A 22,171-nucleotide genomic window follows, 5' to 3' on the forward strand; every position below is an offset into this window, starting at 1 on the left:
AAAATACAGGAAACAATTGTGTTCAGATGTTGGACAACAGGCAGTACACAATTGTGATCTCTGAGAAAGGGGAAACAAAGTGATCTTCATGAATATTCCAGCTTTCTGCCTTAATGTTCTCTCTGGATGGTAGTGTTGGGAAGAAGAATCCAAGCAGAAGACACCGGTCTGAGTTGAGGAGATACATCAGAATTTAGGGAGACTGAAGTGGCTGGAATTTGCTGGGGCAGAATACAGAGCTACCCAGAGAAAAAGCTCCAGACATCTACCCAGGGGCCTCCTTGAGTTTTTGGTTGAATACCAAGTTGCATATGTGTAAGTTGAGACCACACAAGGCCAAATGAAGAATGACAGGAAAGCTGTGAGCTCAACATTCTCATTGCTCAGTTGGGGCTGGGTGGTGTTCTGAGAGATTCCATGGAATACCTGGGGCATTCAGCAAAATGTCAAAAGGGTTACACCTTAGTAATGGGGCCAATCCAGCCCTAAAAAAAGAAAAAAGACTGTAACACACTTGATTTAGCAAAGCTTTAAAATAAGACTCCAAAGCTTCAAACTGATTCACAAGTAACTTTACTGTCTAACAAAACAAAACTCAAAACTCTTTAAAGGAAGACAACAAAATACAGACACTCCACAAAGTAGCACCACAATGTTCAGCATATAATCATGAAGCACTGGACAGATAAGAATCAGGAAAATGTGACCCAAAAACTCAGTGACCTGTCAGACAATATCAAATGATCCAGCATGTCTGTGTGGGTTGGTGGGGGCAGGAAAAATATTTGAGAAAAAATGAATCCAAATTTTCCCATTTTAATACATATACAGATTCAAGAAACTCAATGAACTCAAAGCCAGGATAAACACACACACATACACACCTACACACCCACCCACCAAGGAACATCATGATTAGATTAATGTAAACCAGAAATAAAAAGAAAAATCCTAAAAGCAGCCCGTGGGCGGGGGGGGGAGGTGGGAGCACTTTATACAGAGAACAAAGGTAAGAGACCACTGAATTCACATCAGAAACAATGCACACAAGATGACAATGGATACACAACTTTTAAGTACATAAAGAAAAAAACTGTCTACCTAGAATTCTGTATCCAACAAAAATAGCCTTCATAAATGAAGGCCATGTGGAGAAACTGGAACCTTAACATACCACAGGTGGGAGTATCACCTAGTGCAATCTGGCAATTCTTCAAAAAGTTAAACAGCATTACCATAGGACCCACAATTCCACCCTTAAGAGAACTGAAAAACCTATGTCCTCACAAAAACTTGGTACGTGAATGTATACAGAAGCATTATTCAGAAGAGCCCAAAAGTAGAAACAATCCAAATGCCATCAAGTAACAAAATATGGTATGTCCATACAATGGAATGTTATTTGGCAATAAAAAGGAATGAAATACTGATACATGTGGCAATATGGTTGAACTTTGAAAACACTGTGAACTAAGTAAAAGAAGTCAGATACGAAGGATCACATTGTAGTATATCATTTATAAGAAACGTCCAGCAGACAATTCTATAGAGACAAGAAACAGTGATTGCCAGGAGGGGAGTGGTTTGAGGAGAAACAAGGTGTGATCAGTATGGATACAGGGCTCCTCTTGGAGTAATGAAAATGTTCTAAAATTGATTGTGGTGATGGTGGCCAAAATCTACAGACCTAAGTCAAACCATTAAATTGTACACTTTAAATGTAGGAGTTGTATCTCAATGAAGCTATTATTGGGGAAAAAAAAAAAAACATTTTAAAAATGAAGGTGAAATACATTTCCTCATTTTCAAATGAGAGCTAAGAGAATTGGTCACTAGCAGGCCTGCTGTACAAGAAATGCTCTACATGGTATTGTCTTCCTTTTTTTATTTTGAAGGAGCACTTATGATTCCAGAATCTGCAAGAAAAATATTAAAAAAGAGACATTCAATGTTTTCCGAGGATATGCAGAGAAAAACCGGCAGAAAACAACTTTTTAGGGAGTAAGAATTAGACAGCTGTTTCTTCTCAGAAGAAAAAAAGAGACAGAGAAAATGCTCTGAAGTGGACTTCTGAGTTAAGTACCTGAAGTTTTAGAAATCCAGACCTCAAACACCCTCCACACAAACTTGTGACCTTCATTCATTTCTATCAATTTAGAAGTGAATAAGACATGGTACCTGCCCTTAAGTGTACTCAAGTCAGCCACAGTGACTTCTGCGGGGTTCAGACTTTTTTTTTGGTGGGGGGGGTTTATGACAACATTTTAAAGCAAGATGAAAAATGTTTGTAAAGTGATGTCAACTGTGCAAAAAGAACCTGCTCACAGAACAAACAGCTGCATGGAAATGGGCACATTAAGTTAATGAAATGATGGTTTACTTCTTCCTTTCTTTCCCGTATTTTCAGTTTTTCTTTAGTTTCCACTTACTCGTTTAAATTCAGTTGAGAAGAATTTTTTTTTTTTTGGCACTAGTATCCAAATCACACATGAAAAGTGGTTCTGAAAGACTGTTTTGAACATATAAAATGCTGTGCTGAGTACAGTGGTGACATCAGTGAACAATGACAAAGGTCTAGCTCACAATGGGTTTAGAATCTAACAGGACTGACAGTGTCTCTATGTAGGCACTAACTAAAAAACTCCCAACAAGTGCTATGGGTGTGAGAGGAGAAAAAGAATAAGGAGAAGGCAGAAATTGAAAACTTTATGTAGAGTCCTTTCATCATGAAAACTGTAGAAATATTTCTATACAACAGCCAAGATAAACCTGAGTATTACAACATCCATATTAAGAGACGTAAGACAATTTTTAAAATGGGCAAAATATTGGAACAGACACTTCACTGAAGATGATACACTGATGGCAAATAATCATTAGCCATCAGGGAAATGCAGATTAAAAGCACTAGGAAATTTCATTACACACCTATGATAATGGCTAGCATTAAAATGACTAACCATACCAAGTGTTGGTGATGATGTGGAAGAACCAGAACTCTCATACCCTGCTGGCAGGAATATAAAATGACAGGAGCACTTTGGAAAATAGTTCGGTAGTTTTTTTTTAACATACACCCACCATATGATCTAGCTATTCCATTTCTAGATTTAGCCAAGAGAAATGAAAGTTCATGACTATGAAGAGACTTGTACACATTTATAATGCCCTTAGAAGCTTTAGTTGTAACAGCCAAAAGTTGGGATCAACTCAAATACACATCAACAGGTGAACAGACAAATTGTGGAACACCTTATGGTGAAACACTTCTCACCAATAAAAAGGAATGAATGATTGACACATGCAACAACATGAATGAATCCCAAAATAATTATGCTGGGTAGAAAAGGAGACCAAAAAAAGATTATATGCTGTCTGACTCCATTAATACAAAGTTCAAGAACAGAGAATACCTAACCATGGAGATGGAAGTACTTCTCTAGGAGGAAAAACAAGATAGTGCTGGAAAGAAGCTCAAGGGAGCTTTCTAGGTGCTGCTAGTCTTCTACTTCCCGACCTGAGTGCTGGTTATGTGACTGTACGTGTACGTAAAAATTCATCAAGGTACATACTTTTGACCGGGGCACTTTGTGTCTGCTATCCCTCAATAAAAACGTAAAACCTTATTAAAGCAAGAGAGGAAGAAGAGAGGAGGCAAGCCAAGACAGAGAAATGCATGTACCCCAAGAGCTGCAGTTACACAGAGAGAAGGGCTGCGGGGGAGAGGCCAAGTCCCTGCAGCTCAGGCTCTCGCCACCTCTGTCACCAAGCACTCATGCCACTGTCTGTGAATCCCACGATTCTAGTCTCTCTGCACCTCCTCTCAATAAATGACATGCTGAATCATTTATCTCCTCAAGCAGCAGAATCATTTATCCCCGTAAGGAGCTCACTGATTACATTACTCCCCTGCTCAAAACTCCTCTCCAAGCTCCTCCCCTGCCTATGACTTAAATCCCAACTCCTCACAGCCTGGACAGATGCCCTTCAGGCTCTGGTCTCCAAAACCAGTTTCTCTTTCACTTCCTATCCTCTGCTCCCCACCAAACTGGGAAGCTGAGCCTTACCCTCAAGGCTGTTTCATATTTCCAATTCCATGCCACCGTCTGACATGAGGTGACCTAAACTCTACACATCTCTGCCTTTAGAAATACACGTCATCCTGTACGGACCAGCTCAGGTGCCACCTCCTTCACCCAACCTGAACTCCCTCCCTCATCCCTCCCTCCCACACTCCCCCGAGCATGAGGAAAGTGTCTCTGGCCACTTCGCCATCCAGTGATCTGGGTGTGTCTCTTTCTACCCTATCCCTGGCATGAGTCACCAATGTATCCTACTGAGTAGGTGCTCAACTACATATCCTTGGGACAGACAAATGAGCAAGGGAAAGGAAGACATGGAAGGAAAAGACAATTCGATGGCTGAGAGTAAGAAACTTCCAGCTTCAGCTGTGAGTTTGCTTCCCAAGTGGACATCATTTTCCTTCCCAAGCACACCCAGCATCCTTCGGATATGGCATGATGTGCTTGTTCATCTGTCATCCTGACCCATTTTCGGAAAGAGGTCAACCCCTAACCTTCTCTCTCCCTCTCCAGCCCCACCCCTTACCTCCACCTCCCACAGGGCTTTTGAACTCGTGGCAGATGTGGCTGACTGCCGGCCGGTAGTTCTCAGGAAGACATGCTGTTTCTTCCTGTGCTCGTCGCAGGTAAGGAACTTCTCCTGCTCCGCATGGAACAGCCTGACCACGTCACCCTAAAACATCAGCACATGGAGGGTTTAAGGACAATGAATTTTACAAGAGGACTTAGCTGCTGCCCCATGTAGAGCCAAGTGCTGCCAGCCTGAGAAGTAGCAAACTCACCCCCTTCAGTATGTCATCTTTGTTGTCACTCCATTTCATGAAAAGGACGATTTTCCAGCTGGTATTGCAGTTGACAGAATTGACCTGGAAAACAAATGACAGTTATTTTTTCACACATCCATCCCCATGACTGTGTCTTCCAGCCCCCAAAACTCCTCATCACTGCCCAAGAAGCAGGGCTGGGCTTCCGCCCCAAAATCCTACCAGTTCACAGCCATAAGTTCACAGGAACCGCAAATTTAACTGGCCTGGCAGATGTGTTTGGTAATCAAGAGTGCATTTGTGCCCATCACCATGTATGCTCGAAATGACTAAGGGAACCTTACTTCCAGCCTTTCTTCTCCAAGTCTCCTGTTCTACAGCCAGAAAGTAAAAGTTCAGTAAAAACAAGAGCTGATAAACAAAGGTACAAAGACTCCCATGAATACACTCTAAAATGTGAATGAGCTAGTGACGCTCAATAAAAGCTACTGCTTGTACACTAAGTATACGCCAGGCACTGGGCTAAGCGCTAGTATTCACGACTACGTTTAGTCCTCAGCAACACCCTAAAAAAACAGTCAGGACCATCACACCTATTTCAGACAGGAAAACTAGTGCACAGGGAGATTAGGAGATGTACGGTAACTAGCCTAGAAACGCGAAGCTAGGGGATGGAAGATTTGGGATTTTGTTTCACATCTATCTGACTCCAGAGCTTGTGTCCCCAACCTGTAGACAAATATTTATGTCACAGTCAAGTTACTGCCCTTTGGTCCTGTAATTGCCAAATTTGAGGCCAAGGAGATATATTGCCAAAATCAACATATCCCCGTTGCTAGGCCGCTGATGGCCTGTAGTATACTCATCTTAGTAATCAGCCAAAGACATTCTCCCAAGGGAAACAAACTGGAAAAAGGAGCTCCTCCGGCCAGAAAAATTTGGTAGAAAAGGCCCTTCTCTGGCTTAACAAATTAGGCAACAATCTCCCAGTTATAGGAGGCTTAGTAGACTGAGCCCTAGGGTAGCTATCAGCCCTCACCCAACCCCACATGGCAACCCTGATCCTGGGTCTTGGTTACTCACCTGCAGAACAGGTATGCTGCCCCAAGTCACTAATAAGGTCACTTTCAGCATGCACATGCTCTGGCCTCAAGAAGGCCTGCTCCTGCAGCCTCTGCCTGCCCACAAGCCATCACAAGGTTTCCCTTACCTCGTTGCAGCCAGGGTTATCCACCAGCTGATGGCTGCTAGCATGAAGGGGCTGGCCAGCATTGACGGGGTTCAGTACAACCTTGTCACCAATGACCACCTGGAAAGGAAGAGGCCAACGGAGCTTTTCACAAAACAGGTCAGAAGTCCCTGGTGGAGGGCAGGTGGGCATCCTTAGACCACCCCCTTGGATATGGCACATCCTCAGCCAGCACAGCCAAACCCTTCATAGTACCAGCCCAGCCAGTGATGTCCCATGATCCCTGTCCAATCCCTGGAGAAATGCTAAGACCAGCATGGGACACCACTGCCAACTGTCAATATCCTCCTTTTCCTATGTTAACAGAGATCTATAAGTAAGCTCTGAGTATTAGGAGTAGAAGCAGAACAATGCCTGAAGGAAGTCTATTTTTAAACAAATAAAACTATAATCTTCTATATCTAAAGCAATGACTTTCATACTTTTTTGGTTCAAACCACAGAAAGAAATACATCTCTATTATATTCCAGTCATTCCTACTTATGTGCACATACATGTGTGTATATATATATATATGTGTGTGTACATATGTAGACATACATATCTATATTTATCTAAAACAGAAGTTACCTCCCTAAAACAATACTTATCCTCATTATGTTTAGGACAGCCTGATACTATCTATTCTACTCCACTTTCTAAAATGGTAGTCACAAGCCACTAAACTGATCTGAGTCCACAAATAGATCAACACTTGTTTGTAAAACACTATCCTACAAAGGATAACGAACCTTTCAACTCCATCTTACCTTCTCAACTAAGGTACAGCTGAACAGGTAAGTTCAAAGAATAAGAAAGCCAAGGATTTCCCAAAAATGAAATTCAGGACAAAACACCTTGCTCTTTTATTATGAGGGCAGAAGGAAGAACAGAAATGATGGCTTCCTAAGAGGTAAAACCCATCTATTTTCAGTTTGTTACGTTTGGGAAGGATATACAATTAAATTTTCCCTAACTCCACTTGGAGTACCTCATAAATATATATTAAGTACCTCAAAAAAATCCAAAACTTATGATGAAAACTAAGCTTTACTGGACTTGTCCTTCTCTTCTCAGTTGAGGATCAATATTCACTGCATACCAACTGGGAAGGAATGGTCTGCTTCTACCTGCCTCTGGGATACAGCATATAAATGAATACTACACTGCCCAAAGCTTGTAAACTTAAATAACAATACTGAAAATGGCAAAACTCAGTTTGAGGTTAAGGCTAGCTGAGCATTTTGACAAGATTTCAAGCTGTTTAAGGAACACATTTCGTTTTAGTAAAAAAACTTCTATTTCCGAATCTTAACAAGGTCAGAAAAATGGCTTAATAGCATTTAAACATACTTGTTGTCAAGTATATGCCCACATAATGACGTACTAATGTAGCTGACGAGTATCAGAACTGCTCTAAGTCACACGGACAAGTATCTCAGTGGCTTTATATCCTAGGGACCCTGAGGAGAGAAGCCTACTCAGGATGAATTGCAGTCACTGAAATGGGATGGAGAGCCTGTTGGCTTATCGATAAAGGAACAAGTGAAGAATAATCCTAAAATCCATTCTCCTTCCCTGTTGTCTCTAGTTCTCTTCTCTTCTCCTTCCTTACTAACTTTATTTCCAAAATAGAGAGGCGTTTCCATTCCACTAATGATCTAGAATGACAGGGACACTGCCTGGGACATTAATATATGATAGCTGTTTTCATGGTGAAGTTACTGAGGTAATGAGCTATTCATACCATTTTTTCAGAAACTCAGTAGGAAAAACACAGCTTACTGTATTTAGGTCACACTTCTCTCCAAATTTCCCTGTTTCCCAAACATTGGTTTCCATAGTGACTCCCTTCTCTTCATACAGGATGAGCCTCTGGTTCCAACTATAACATTCTCCCAGTTGACTTCTATATACAGTTAGGGTTGGAGGCGTGGCATGGGGCACTCCCCAGGCTGTGAGTCTGCACTTACACTGTCTCCGATGGAGCGCAGCTTGTAGAATGGCTGAATATAAAACCAGGACCCTTCATTTCCCGCTTCGTCCAAAGTCACTCTCATGGCGTTCTTCTCCAGCAGAGCTGGAAGCCTCTTATTCACAGTTAGGTATTTATTACTTTTCAAATGCAGGAGCTGAAAACCCACAGAGAGAATAAGGGGAGTGTCAGCAGGTCTCTGAATCTCTAAGATGTCTCTCTCAGTCACATAATATGTATCAAACATTCCTTCCACCCCTGAGCTAACTGTGAAGTTAGAGAGTCATCGAAGTGCCTGAGGCAAGGAATAATTAGAAAATAAGAAAGAGCAAAGGGAGAAGTAGAAGGAAGAAGAAATATTTTATTTTATCCCCCCAACATGGCCATGGACAAGATGGATGCTGTTGATGTCAAGCACACCGTCAGCAAGGAACAGCACTCTGCCAACTATTAACAGGTAGGAGCCTAATCCCATGTAAAGGAGCTGAGGAACTGCAATCTGAATATCCCTGACCCTAACATGGAGCTAAGGAAAGGCACTTCTGAGCACAAGAAACAGTTGAAGAGATGACCCTATAAGGAGTAGTCATTTTATGTGGAATAACATGGCTACTATAAATTTCCACCTTCAAGTGCTAAGCACCTTATTCTTGATTCTTGGGAGAACCAAACAACTAAATGGGAAACAATCTGTCTCATAGTAGGTCTATAGCAGGAAGCACTGATTAATGCTTCCCAAATTAACAGGCTATTAAGAGAAGATGGAAGGGTAGATTATAGATTGCTCAAATCCTGGAGAAATATTAAGACCAGCATGGAACTTCATTGCCAACCGCCAATATCCCTTTTACACATGTTAATAGATACACTTTCTAGAACATTCCTAGGAGGTCCACACTCTTCTATCAATGTTGTTAGAGTCATGAGTCTGACTTGTGAGTCCCTGGCATCCCTAGGCCATTATACACAAGGGGAAGGTAATGCCCTCTTAAGTCTTCATTGTTATCCTGGTGAGGCCCCCGATCCTCCACATACCTGTCCAAGTGCTGAACTGAATTGGTTTATAAACTGACATTACATAGAGATGGATCCCAAGATCCAGGCTTCGAAGAAGTAATAATATCAGCTAAAATGTATTCAGAGCTTACTCTGGGACAGGTACCCCTCAATCATTCTAGGAAACAAATATCATTATTATTCCCATTTTGCTAGTGAGCAAACTGAGGCCTGGGAACATTTCTTGCCCAAAATCTCATAGTCATTAAGTCACAAAATCTGAATTGGAATACACTTAAGGGTTTACAGTCTTAGCCCCTGTACCTACCTTCCGTCTTCAGTTCAAGCCATACTCTCTGATCTAACCACATGAGGGAGTCCTGAGTTTGAAAGCACTGGTCTGGCCCAGTAATAAAGCTGATACTGAACTCTGGGCCCACCTGGCCCCTTGTGTCCTTTTTCAGTTGGACAGAACTTGAAAGGAATTTGGAGTGGGACTGGAAGGACCTATCTTCAAACAGATTTGAAAGCTACTTTACTATTCCAAAAGGCCAAATCATAATAACCCATTTAAACATAAAGGGTTGCTATTACCAATGTGGCAGTTCTACTTTTTCCATGATCTAGATTATCACTGCTCTCTATCTAACACAAATAACAATGGGAAGGAATTCCTTTGGAACCAGTCAAGTTTAAATGGCAAGTGCTATCTTTCAGAAAGGGAAATAATGAAGCAAGATAACCAGATGGGTCAGGTCTTCAAAAGTTGGTCACTATTACCCTTTGTGTCTGTATCAAAATGATCAAGCAACTAGATAAACAGAAAAAGGCTACAGGGGTACCTGGGTGGCTCAGCCAGTAAAGCCTTGGATTTGGTTTTGGCTCAGGTCACAATCTCAGGGTCACTAGTCAGAGCCTCTGGTTGGGTTCTGAACTCAGTGGGGAGTCTGCTTGAGATTCTTTCCCCTCCTGTCCTTCCCCCTCTGCTCCTCCACCCCACACCCACCCCCATTTGTGCAGGCACTAGCTCTCTAAAATAAATATATAAATAAAATCTTAAAAAAAAAAAAGAAAAGAAAAGAAAAAAGAAAAAGGCTACATTTGGCACTGGACCTTCTCACACACTATTTTCTGCAAGGATAGACCCAGATAGATTTTTCTTAGCAAACCCTGCAGTAGCTATTTCCTAAAGTGTGTTTTATCCCCATGCCAACTTTAAAGCCACAAGGGATCAACAAGTAAACCCCACAACCCGTGAGACAAGATATGAGACCCATCATCAAATATTCTACCTGGAGGTACTGAATTGCTCTTACTGCCCCTGTGACCAGCTCTTGAACCAACAGATAAAAGTTACAGGGAAGCCAATTTTTACCAAATAGAACTTTCAAGGAAAGCAAGTGAAACAAAAGTGCAGCAGCCAGGCTCATTTCCAGATAGGGAACTTCTCACTTAAAATATCTGCACAGAACTTACATTACCAACTACAGGGCAGAGTAATGGCTTCTCGTGCTGAGAGCGGGCCAACTCAAAAGCCCAAGAATCCAACCCATATAAGAAGAAATGCTAGACGTTTTGCACCAGACTGGCTGTCTCCATGGGAGTCCTGCTGGAAAGCTGTCCAAACCCAATCTCATGTGTTTATTTTTTAGTTTTGTTCTTTGTAACACTCCAGCTCCAGAAGAGAAGGGTGGCCATGACCTACCTGGATCACGTTGCCATACTGGATTACGGTCCCCAGCAATTTCCTGTTTTCTGTCTCATTCTGCTTCTTTTCCAAGTCTGCAGCATGCTGTACATGGAGAAGAAATACTGGTCACAGAGAGGAAACAATGGCTTATATTTCTCCACAGTGATGCAAAACCAATGTCACCAGTTCATACAAGAGCCACAGAAATAAGCAAATACCTAAGCAAAATGAGCAAGGGGTTCAGGAAGCCATCCCACTCTGCCCTTGTTTTTGTTGGCCTTCTTGGCTTTTTTTAAATATTTTTTTTTTCTTTCAGGCATTCATGGACATCTGCTTAGGTTAAGACGACGTCAAAAGCTTGTGTATTTTTGAAGAAAATAGGGTAGGGATGGGAGAGAATTTGCATAGCCTTTTATGATTTGTAAAAGTCCTCTTTTAAGTTGGAGTAAAATAAAATTGAATTTAAATGCTGGTTTCAAGTGATTTCTGGTTCTGCATCCTGGAACATTCATGAGCCTCAGTTTCTACTTTTGTAATATGAGGATAAAAATAGCACCTACACTCTCATGTATCACAGCGCCTGGTCACTGCAGCATTTATGGAATGCTGGTTATTATTGCTAGACACTATGGTAATTTATTTAATTTTTATAGTAGTTCCCTGAGGAGAAGATCATTATCACCATTTTTTTTAAGATTTTTTATTTAGTTATTTAACAGAGAGAGACACAGTGAGAGAGGGAACACAAGCAGGTGGGAGAGGGAGAAGCAGGCTTCCTGCCAAGCAGGGAGCCCAATGCAAGGCTCGATCCCAGGACCCTGGGATCATGACCTGAGCTGAAGGCAGATGCTTAATGACTGAACCACCCAGGTGCCCCCATTATCACCATTTTAAGAAGAAAAAACAGAGATTAAAAGGTTTATTTGACATTGCAATTAGTTGGAATAGTGGGTACACAAGGGGTTTGTTATACTATTTACTTCTGTGTACATTTGAAATTTTGCTTAATAATGTCTTATTTTGAGGCACCTGGGTGGCTTAGTTGGTTAAGTGTCTGCCTTCGGCTCAGGTCATGATCCCAGAGTCCCCTGTGTTGGGCTCCCTGCTCAGTAGGGAGTTTGCTTCTCCTTCTCCCTCTCCCGCTCCCCCAGCTTGTTCTCTCTCTCTGTGTCAAATAAATAAATAAAATCTTTAAAAAAATAATGTCTTATTTTAAAAATCACATATCTGTATTGTGGTATGTGTCCACACACACACACACACACACGCACACACACACAATGGAGTATTACTTAGCCATTAAAAAGAATGAAATCTTGCCATTTGTGACAATATGGATGAACCTAGAGGGTATTATGCTAGGTGAAATGAGTCAGACAAAGACAAATACCTCATGATTTCACTTACATGTGGAACCTAAAAAACAAAGCAAATCAACAAACAAGGGGCGTCTGGGTGATTCCGTTAGCTAAGCATCCAAACTCTTGATTTCAGCTCAGGTCATGATCTCAGGGTCATGAGTTCAAGCCCCACATTAAAAAAAAAGAAATGAACAAACAAAAAAGCAGAAACAGACCAATATATAATGACAACAAACTGGCAGGTGCTAGAAGGGAGGGGGTAGGAGATGGGCAAAATGGGCAAAGAGGAGTGGGAGGTACAGGGCTCCAGTTATGGAATAAATAAGTCATGGAGATGAAAGGCACAATATAGGAAATACAGTCAATGATACTGTAATAGTGTTGTATGGTGACAGATGGTAGCTACACTTGTGAGCAGAGCGTAACCCATAAACGTGTCAAGTCACTATGTTTTACACCTGAAACATAACACTGTGTGCCAACTATGCTTCAATTAAAAAATAAATAAATAAAATATAATGATGTTGGATATTTTTTAAAAAACCACACATCTATTAAGTAGCAGAGATAATCCTCAAACCCACATTTGGGTTAACTGCAAATCTATAGGTACAAATGGGGCCAGGAGACATTACTAGTCCAAATTTGGCATGCTCGGGAACCTGGTAAAACTGAAGAGAGGGTTCCAGAATAGTCTGCCAGGGCCATCAACTGGAACAGGCATTTTTATTCATTTACTTGTACACCTCAGAAAGTATTGTTATCATATTATAACAAAGCTGAAGGGGAATCAGCTTTGTCCTAGGCAATAAAGAAACTGTTGTTCCAAGCCCTGTCCCCCAAACCTAGACTGGGTCAAACAGAAGTAAATTAGCAGGGAAGAAATTCCGTATCTAATCTGATGGATAATAAAACCCTGGTGACCAGCCATACATTTCAAAATAGCTTCCACTGTTCTCTTCCCGGAGCTTCCCTCTCCTTGAGGCCAGATGCCCCCCAGATGCCAATGGGCTAACAGGCCTCTTTCCCAAGAACAGTCTGCATTTTCACAGGACCTCCTGGGTTTGGGCCTGGCTCCACCACACACCAGCTCTACCATCTTGGCCAGGTTACTTAATTTCCCCAAGCCCCACTCAATATTCTCGATCACAAAATGGGGACAATGCAAGGGAGATCAGAGAAAATGCGTGCCTGATACATAACAGGCATTCAATAAATTCTAACATTATTACACATACATTTCTAAAATTAAGAAATGTTCTAACACTCTGATGATGAGAATTTCAACTGGTGGACTAAATTGGGTGGGGGAGGAATCTTTCCATTTCCTTTAAATCCAGCATATGTTCCATCTCTACCTTCAGTGTAAGTATTTTTAGGAAGGTACATCTTTTGACAAAAATAAGCTGCAGAACCCCAATGTTTATAGCAGCAATGTCCACAATAGCCAAACTATGGAAAGAGCCTAGATGTCCATCAACAGATGAATGGATAAAGAAGATGTGGTACATATATACAATGGAATATTATGCAGCCATCAAAAATTTGAAAACTTGCCATTTGCAATGACGTGGATGGAACCAGAGGGTATTATGCTAAGTGAACTAAGTCAATCAGAGAAAGACAATTATTGTATGATCTCACTGATATGTGGAATTTGACAAACAAGGCAGAGGATCACAGGGGAAGGGAGGGAAAAATGAAAAAGATGAGACCAGAGAGGGAGATATACCATAAGAGACTCTTAGTCTCAGGAAACAAGCTGGAGTGGAAGGGGGTGGGGGGGGGGGTTGGGGTGGCTTGGTGATGGACATTGGGGAGGGTATGTGCTAGGGTGAGCGCTGTGAATTGTGTAAGACTGATGAATCACAGACCTGTACCCCTGAAACAAATAATACATTATATGTTAATTTAAAAAAAGACCTCAAAAAAAAAAAAAAATAAGCTGCAGAAAGCAATCCTAAACCAAAAAGAAACCACATTACAAGAGGGAATGATCTGCCTATGTTAGTGCAGATCACTGTAAGTTTCTCACATCTGTCTCAACCCTGTAAAACAATGGTCTATTCAGAGGCTTTCCTCCCCTCTCTCTCCCGGAATTAGTTACCAGTCTGCTTCTCTCAGTTACCCAAGGATAAAAACCCCTGGGTTCAAGACACATCCAGAAATAATACCAGCACAGACAACATGCCAATCCTAGGCATCCGAACTGCCCTCAGCAGCGTTCCTAGGTCTCTCTTCCCCTCCATCCACACCCTCCCTACATTTCTTCCCACCTTCTGTTCTTCCTAGTTTCATGCCTGTGCTGCACCCCTCCAGAGATCTCCAGAGCACCGCACAGGTTCTATAGGTAGTCTCCCAAACACAGCACTGGACAATCTACTTGGAAGGAGGGTTTAGACTTCTTAAAGAGGTATTTGTTCTTGCCACTAAGTAGTTGTCTCTGCTAATACAGACAGAACAACTGAAGAAAGAAAAAAATGTCCAAGTGGAAAAAATCAATACGTTCAATAAAATAAGACACAACGTCTTCCAACAAATACAGTTTTTTTCCTCTACTCAAAACCTCATACTGAAAGGACTCATCTTTAGTAAATCACATAGCTGTGTTTCTTGGGTTTAAATGACATAAAGGTTACTGTTTAAGAGAGAAAATTCTCATGGACATTCCTCTTACTCCCAATTTCCAGTGGCCTCAGTTTAAGAAGCACTCATCTAAAATATTAAGTTCCTACGCTTAGATGAAGTGCAAAAGGGGCAACTCAGTGTTTGCTGACATGTCTACACAGAAACATCAAGTCAGTCATCAAGAAGGCATATATTCCGTATTAAAAACTAATTAAGTACTACCAGCTCTACCAAAGAGTATTTGTCTAAAAAGATATAAAAGGTAAAATTAGAAAATATTAGAGAATAAATACCTAAGAACCTCTCTTAAAATACTGTCACATCTGTAATACTGTTGAAAGGTTTAATGATAACCAAGCCTACATAACTACTGAATGAACATTCCATGCATTGACCTTATAGACCATTTGAAGAGTTCACTTTTTCTATAAGTATAAGCGTACTTTTTTAAAGAGAAAACTCTCCAATTCATTTTACTTTTTACTAAATACATAAATACCAAATGTGTTCACTTGAGTTCGCCCATCGGTCCTTAGATAACTTCCGCCACAAAGCCAAATTCCAGTCTTAAAACCATTCTTCATGATTTTTGGGTTCAAGAGTGAGGCACAGATTGGTAAAAAGGTAGTGAGGTACTAACTACACCTGGGCCCACTGATCGAGGTTGCTTCACCCTTGAACAGAATGTGACTTGGTCTGTTAAACCCCTCAAGCATATTCTAAGGAATGGCCCATGCTGTAAGGCAGTGAACTGACAAATCTTTCTGAAGGATTTTCTGGCCATGTCTCTCAAAGATTTTCAACAGGCGCAACTTTGATTTAGCAATTTCATTTCAAGAAATTTCTCCTAAAAAGATAATCTTGCACACAAACAAGTCCGTAACAGCTAGTTTCAGTACTATAAAAACTGTCAGGATTCCGAATACCACCCACCCCACAAGGATTGGCTATGTAAAATTACAGCGCTGGCATACGTGGAAGAACCATGTGGCCAATAAAATGAAAATAAAAGATTCTATTTATTCATTAGATATTAAGTGAAAAAAAAGTGAGTTAAAGAAAGAGGAGACAGCAGTACATTTCCACTGATACTTCAAAATGTAGAAACACAGGAATATAATGGGGGGGGAACACACCAAATATAAACCAAGATCATATTTGAGGAGTAAGATTTAGGGACTGTATTTTTTTTCCTTTTTTTACTCATGTATATTTTGCAATTATTTTTCTATCATACTCATGTGTGTTATTTCTTCAAAAACCTCATCATATCTCTGTGACAAATAGCCTTGATTTTTTCAAAAGTCATCTTAAATGGTAACGTTTTCAAAATTTAAAACCTAATAATTTAAATACCTTTTGCTCTTTTCCCTTACACACTGGGTTGAGGACTGTTTTGAATTTCTTTTTTTTTTTTAAGATTTTATTTATTTATTTGACAGAGACATAGCGAGAGAGGGAACCCAAGCAGGGGGAGTGGGAGAGGGAGAAGCAGGCTTCCCGCCAAACAGGGAGCCCGATGTGGGGCTCGATCCCAGGACCCTGGGACCATGACCTGAGCCGAAGGCACACGCTTAACGACTAACCCACCCAGGTGCCCTGTTTTGAATTTCTAAGGAAGAAATAACACTTAATGCTACGGTCTCTATCACCATGGTTCACCATGGATATTACCATGCTCCTTAAGCAACATCAAGGTCAATCTTATCATAGCCACCTGTTATTTTATTTCAGAAAAACAGAGAAACCATTATTCAGTTACTACAGAAAGGTCACTGGAACAGTGGGGAAAGGTTATTTAAGGTCAACAAACTCTACACTGTGTAATACAATAGGGAATTAAGGCTTCTGAAAACAAGCAATATAGGACCCAGGCTTCGGGAGACAAGAGACTTGCTATTCCTCTGGCTTTTCCTAGCTTGTCAAGACTATGACTTAATGTAATTGACCGTTTCTCAGAACCAAAACAATGCAGGTCAAAATGCTGTCAGCAAACAGTAGTCAAGGCCTTTGAACACATGTGATTTGTGGGTAGGAGAAAGCTCATTTTGCCAAAAGACTTTTGAGAAGTCATGACCAGAAGAGTTAGGATCCACTTAGTCCTGCAGAGGGAATGAACACACAGTAACCAGCCACTAGATGTCATTCTCCCTCAGAATGCTGTTTACATGTTGCTTATCCTAGTCAAAAGGAAGTCAAGTGGTCTAGACAACTAATTCCTTAAATGGCATTAATTTAAAATAATCTGACCTTTGATTGGGGTGCTGCACAGTTGTTGACAAAAATAAAAATGAAAACCCACTGGAGACTTGCCATCAACCCCCAAAAGCAAGCAGCTGGCCAAAATACAACATTTTAATGACTGTACTAAAACACGTACATGACTTCTGGACACTAGAGGGGAAAAAAAGGTCCAAAGAAGCAGGAAAGTAGGAAATGCACAAAGTCAACATCCAAGTCACATCAGTACTCCTAAATCAGGGGAAAGTACTAGTTTTCTTTTCTTTTTTTTTTTTTTAAAGATTTTATTTATTTATTTGAGACAGAGAGAATGAGAGAGAGAGAGAGCACATGAGAGGGGGGAGGGTCAGAGGGAGAAGCAGGCTCCCTGCCGAGCAGGGAGCCCGATGCGGGACTCGATCCCGGGACTCCAGGATCATGACCTGAGCCGAAGGCAGTCGCTTAACCACCTGAGCCACCCAGGCGCCCGAAAGTACTAGTTTTCTTTGTAAAAAATGTTTTAAAGAACCAACAGCATGAAAGAGCTATTTCATTTTCTTTCTTTTTTTTTTAAATAAGGAGTTCAGAGTTCTTGATCACCTTCAAGATTGCATTTTTTCAACTGTGCAGTTTTTTGCACAGTTCATTCATGGGAAGGAGCACTGAAAGCAATTTCCATTGACACTTCATCACAGGTTGCAAACAGGTGGCTAAAGAACCCCATCCAGCTTGAGACATTATTGTACTGAATGGATGCTTTAAACTTCAATTGAATTAGTTGCCAACATTTTTTTAAAAATTGAGATATTAGATATAAAGCATGAATTTTTAGCTTTTCTTGAAAAAAAGTAGAAGATGTGGCAGCAGCTCTGGGCCCAGGTTCCCATGCAGCAATAGCAAGGGGACAGAACGGCCCCCTCTGGACCCACAGACATGCACACTCCACTTAGCAACCAGGCCCACCAAGTTCCTTTTATTCCAGTTGGCTTCCTGCATGGTCAAGAGGAATCTGATTTTACAACTCCTGCTGTAAAAAGCATAGGAAAAGGAAGGTTTTTGAGATGTACTCTTTTTTTTTTTTTTAAGATTTTATTTATTTATTTGAGACAGAGAGAATGAGAGAGAGAGCACATGAGAGGGGGGAGGGTCAGAGGGAGAAGCGGGTTCCCTGCCGAGCGGGGAGCCCGATGCGGGACTCGATCCAGGGACTCCAGGATCATGACCTGAGCCGAAGGCAGCCGCTCAACCAACTGAGCCACCCAGGCGCCCCTTGAGATGTACTCTTAAGACCTGACTGAACAGAATGATTTTCATATCAGAAAAAGAAAAGTCCGAACTACAGAAGACGTACTTCTTCCAAGATAACCCCCACAGGCATAAGCACTAAATAGCTAATTAGAGAGATGTGCAAGTTTAAACAATCTTGCCCAACCCATTCAGCTAGATTCCCATAGTCCCAGCACAGACGTCAGGAGGACCCTGGGTCATCACAAAGTTGGGGGAGGCGGGGGGTGCTACTGATATTCAGTGCACAGGGCTCAGGATGCTGGATGCCCCAAAATGCATGGTACCATCCTGTATAAGGATAAAGCATTATTAATCCTGTACAGTTGTATGTCTGGTTGTCATTTACATGGGTTAAAAGGCTGTCTGCAATTTCTGGGTCTAGCTCCTAACTCCATTTTACATATCAACACAAAGCATAGTTTTACATGGTTTAATTACCATTAATACATTTACCCAAAATGCAAGGGCTATTTAATAAAGGGAAGAGTATACTTTGCATTATTTGTAACACTACCAAGATCTGCTGACCATTTTGGAAAATTACTTACAAAAAACATGCTTTTTAGCAGCCAGTACTACACACCTACCTGAGTCACAGTCTTTGGTTGCCTCAGAGTTTATACAAACAGGAGTGAACATTTACTTCCTTAAGTCCCCTAGAGTAATCCTGCCCAAGCATTAACTAAAGTACACGATTATAAGATTTATTACTTTCCTTTTATTTCTCCTTCATAATTCATTTAAAAAAAATCTGGTGTCTTCAGAGGTTATATTATTTATGAATGTTATTTCATGTTCATATAGTTACATAGTATTTTCTATTAAGAGGGAGTCTGTTGAGGTTGAGAATGTCTGCCCTAAAATCATGAAAATAATGATGCAATCCCTTAAGTATTCAAACCAACCTATTTGTTTCTGTTCTCTCTTCTTCTCCTACCCTCTGACTCCCACAGATGCCTCAGAATGAAGCTTGTCACTTCTTCTTCCTCCAGGAAGCCCTCCCTGACTACCACATCGCCCACACTTACAGAGATGGATTTGGGTGCCCCATCTAAGTGTTCCCACAGCCTCCTAGGTGCTTTTAGGTTCACCCCTTAATAGTACTTGCCACACTATCTTGTCACCACTTCTTTATTCCTTATTAACTCTTGAGCTCCCAGAGGGTTCAGATGCTGTCACAGTTTTATCCCAATTCCCTAGCACTGTGCTCCTTCATTCAACAAATATTTCTTGAGCACCTACTATGGGCCAGATACTATCACAGGCCCTGGGGACATAGCGGTGAACAAGCCAGCCATTGCTTCTCATCGTGGGGAGCTGTCATTCTAATGAATGAAAGAGGATAATTAAGGGAAGTACTACATATAATTGCAGACTGTCATCAGTGCTGAGAAAAATAGTGTTGCAGTGGAGGAAAGCCAGCAGGGCATCGCTGAGATAAGGGAGGTGAGGTGAGACCTCGCTGAGATAACACTTAAACAGAGATATGAAGGAGGCAAAGGTCTTCACCTAGGAAAAGTCAGGAGAAGAAAGTTCTAAGTTGACAAACTGGAAGCACAAAGGTAGCAAAATTGTTAAGAGACTATGGCGCTCAAAAAAATGAAGTGAAATAAAGCTACTGGAGCAGAGTGAGTGCAGTTCAGAAGGCTCAGAGGAGAAAGCAGGGTCCAGCAAAGCATAACGTCTAGATTTCATTTTAAATGCAATGGGAGTTACCGCCTGTGTGTTCTCACCCTGGACAAGCTCACTGAGTTTAGGAACCAGGTCTTTTCATCAGACCTAGAGCACCTAACCCCATCCAACATGGTACGCACGGGACCAAGAAGGCCCTCCACAGGACCCTTCCTTTTACCAAATGCAGCTGGTTGTGACTTTGCCAAAAAAAAAAAAAAGAAAAGAAATTAGTCAAGGAGAGCCAGCGTGACAGATGACCTGGTAAGCTCCATGGTGCTCACAGATACTCTACGTCTTTAACTATTACCACTAAGTCTCAAAAGAGACCTTTGTTTTTCATTCCATTAGTAAATATTTGAGTGCCTACTGTGTGTTATAGGCATGAGAGAGACAGCAATGTGCAAACCTGACACAAATCTGTGCCCTCAAATAGTTTACATACAAGTGGGGGTAGCCAGCTGATAAAATACATTAGAAAGATTATGATAAATGACATTGAGAAAAATAAAGCAAGAAAGGGGCATAGTGAATGGGTTGCAATTTTAATACTACTACATTGGATATATGTCATGTCCTTCTAAATATCTCAAAGTAGTTCCACACAAATTAGCCTCACCAAAGAATTAGGTCATCTAGATACGAGACACTAGAAAACTATGTCATTGTTTTACAGATGGAGAAATATGCTCAGAGAGGCCCCGAAACTCGCTCATGGTCACACAACACATCAGCAGTGGAATAAGCTTATATGCTAAGAGTCAAGATATATACAGTGCTAAAATTTATTAAGCACTTACTACGTTGCAGGCACTGTTCATGTGCCTTTTATGTTTCATTTCACATAATTCTCACAACAATCTCTTGATGTGGATATTATTACCATTCTCATTTTAGAAGCAGGTAATGAAGGCACCAAAGAGCTAATTAACTTTCCCAAGATCAGTACTGAGTGAGTGATACAGCCAGGATTTGCTTCCAGAGCTTGTGCTCATAACCAGTACTCTAGCTAGAGTCACCCCAGAAAGGGAATGGCTAAGAAAACAGTAACTCTCAAGGGATCCCAGGTTGACTCCAACCCATCTCTTCTTAGGGTCAACTCCCTTTTACCCCGTTATCAAGGACATAGGAAAGCCTGTGCCCAGAGCTGGAGGGTTGCAAAGCTAACCCACTTCACTCAGACACAACCCAAGTGGCCGTTCCTAAGACCCCCATCATGGAGAGGTCCCTCGCAAATACGTACGTGCAGTTTGTTGAGCAATACGGCATCTGTTGTGCTGTTGGCCCCTGGCTTGGCAGCTTTCCAGAACTGCTTCTGGGCAGAGTAGCGATTCATGGGACATAGCTTAAAGAGGCAATCTAGAAGTGAAACAAATAAAAATCATTTTTGAGGAAGTATATGCATTCAACCTATGAAAAAACATTCTACGTATGTATAAATGACAAGTTACAAGGCCCTTTTAGGAACCTTTCCTCTGACCTTTAATCTATACCACCACAATGTGAGGTGCCAGGTGAGGAAACTGAGGCTTTCAGAAAGTAAGTCAATTCAATGGCCATTGTCACACAGCCAGTTAGGGGCGGATCTAGGACTCGGAGTTCAGGGCTCTTAAAGCTACCCCATAGTGATCTCCTTTCCTTCATCATGGGCAGACAGAAGGATGGACACCCTAGTAATATGCAACAACACAAGCATTTTCATATGTAAATATAACTCTCTTCCATCCAACTACATTAAAAAAAAAAAAAAAACTACAGAAGGGGTGCCTGGGTAGCTCAGTGGGTTAAGCGTCTGACTCTTGATTTCAGCTCAGGTCTTGATCTCAGGGTCGTGAGTTCATGCCCCATGTTGGGCTCCATGCTGGAACCTACTTAGAAATAAATAAATACTAAAGAATCTTTTTGGCAGGGACCTCTTAGGGCAGTGGTCTCTTGAGCACCATATACAAGATGATTCTCGGGAGCAGAAATAAACTATCAGGGGGGCTTGCACTGAAACAGCACAAGCCTTTGTCCCTCAGTGTCGGTGCATCATGATGTGTTTCCATGTGGGTATGCCTGGGCTCATACGACTTCATATATCATCTTAGGTAGTAGAACTGGCCCTCACGTGCAGAGAAAGGGGAACCCTCCTGCACTGTTGGTGGGAATGAAAGCTGGTGCAGCCACTCTGGAAAACAGTATGGAGGTTCCTCAAAAAGTTGAAAATAGAGCTACCCTACGACCCAGCAATTGCACTACTGGGTATTTACCCCGAAGATACAAATGT

At 41.4% G+C, this 22,171-nt stretch overlaps 1 protein-coding gene across 8 annotated transcripts in view; it reads right to left on the reverse strand.

Annotated features, from left to right (window-relative positions):
* ITPR1 (inositol 1,4,5-trisphosphate receptor type 1) overlaps positions 1 to 22,171 on the reverse strand; it is a 338,656-nt gene that overhangs the window by 197,551 nt on the left and 118,934 nt on the right. For all 8 annotated transcript variants that reach the window (XR_010412086.1, XM_064593522.1, XM_064593523.1 and 5 more), the window contains exons 5-10: positions 21,146 to 21,261; positions 10,751 to 10,837; positions 8,048 to 8,206; positions 6,057 to 6,155; positions 4,865 to 4,948; positions 4,609 to 4,755 (exon numbers count right to left, since the gene is read on the reverse strand). Coding sequence is in view for 7 of the 8 variants with exons in the window: in XM_064593522.1 (XP_064449592.1) it covers positions 4,609 to 4,755; positions 4,865 to 4,948; positions 6,057 to 6,155; positions 8,048 to 8,206; positions 10,751 to 10,837; positions 21,146 to 21,261 (692 nt within the window). In the remaining variant the exon portion in view is untranslated. The remainder of the gene's footprint in view (positions 1 to 4,608; positions 4,756 to 4,864; positions 4,949 to 6,056; positions 6,156 to 8,047; positions 8,207 to 10,750; positions 10,838 to 21,145; positions 21,262 to 22,171) is intronic.

The sequence above is a fragment of the Mirounga angustirostris genome, unplaced genomic scaffold, assembly GCF_029215605.1.
Source record: "Mirounga angustirostris isolate CCGP_5_RB_7025 unplaced genomic scaffold, mMirAng1.0.hap1 SCAF_1, whole genome shotgun sequence".
Classification (NCBI taxonomy): domain Eukaryota; kingdom Metazoa; phylum Chordata; class Mammalia; order Carnivora; family Phocidae; genus Mirounga; species Mirounga angustirostris.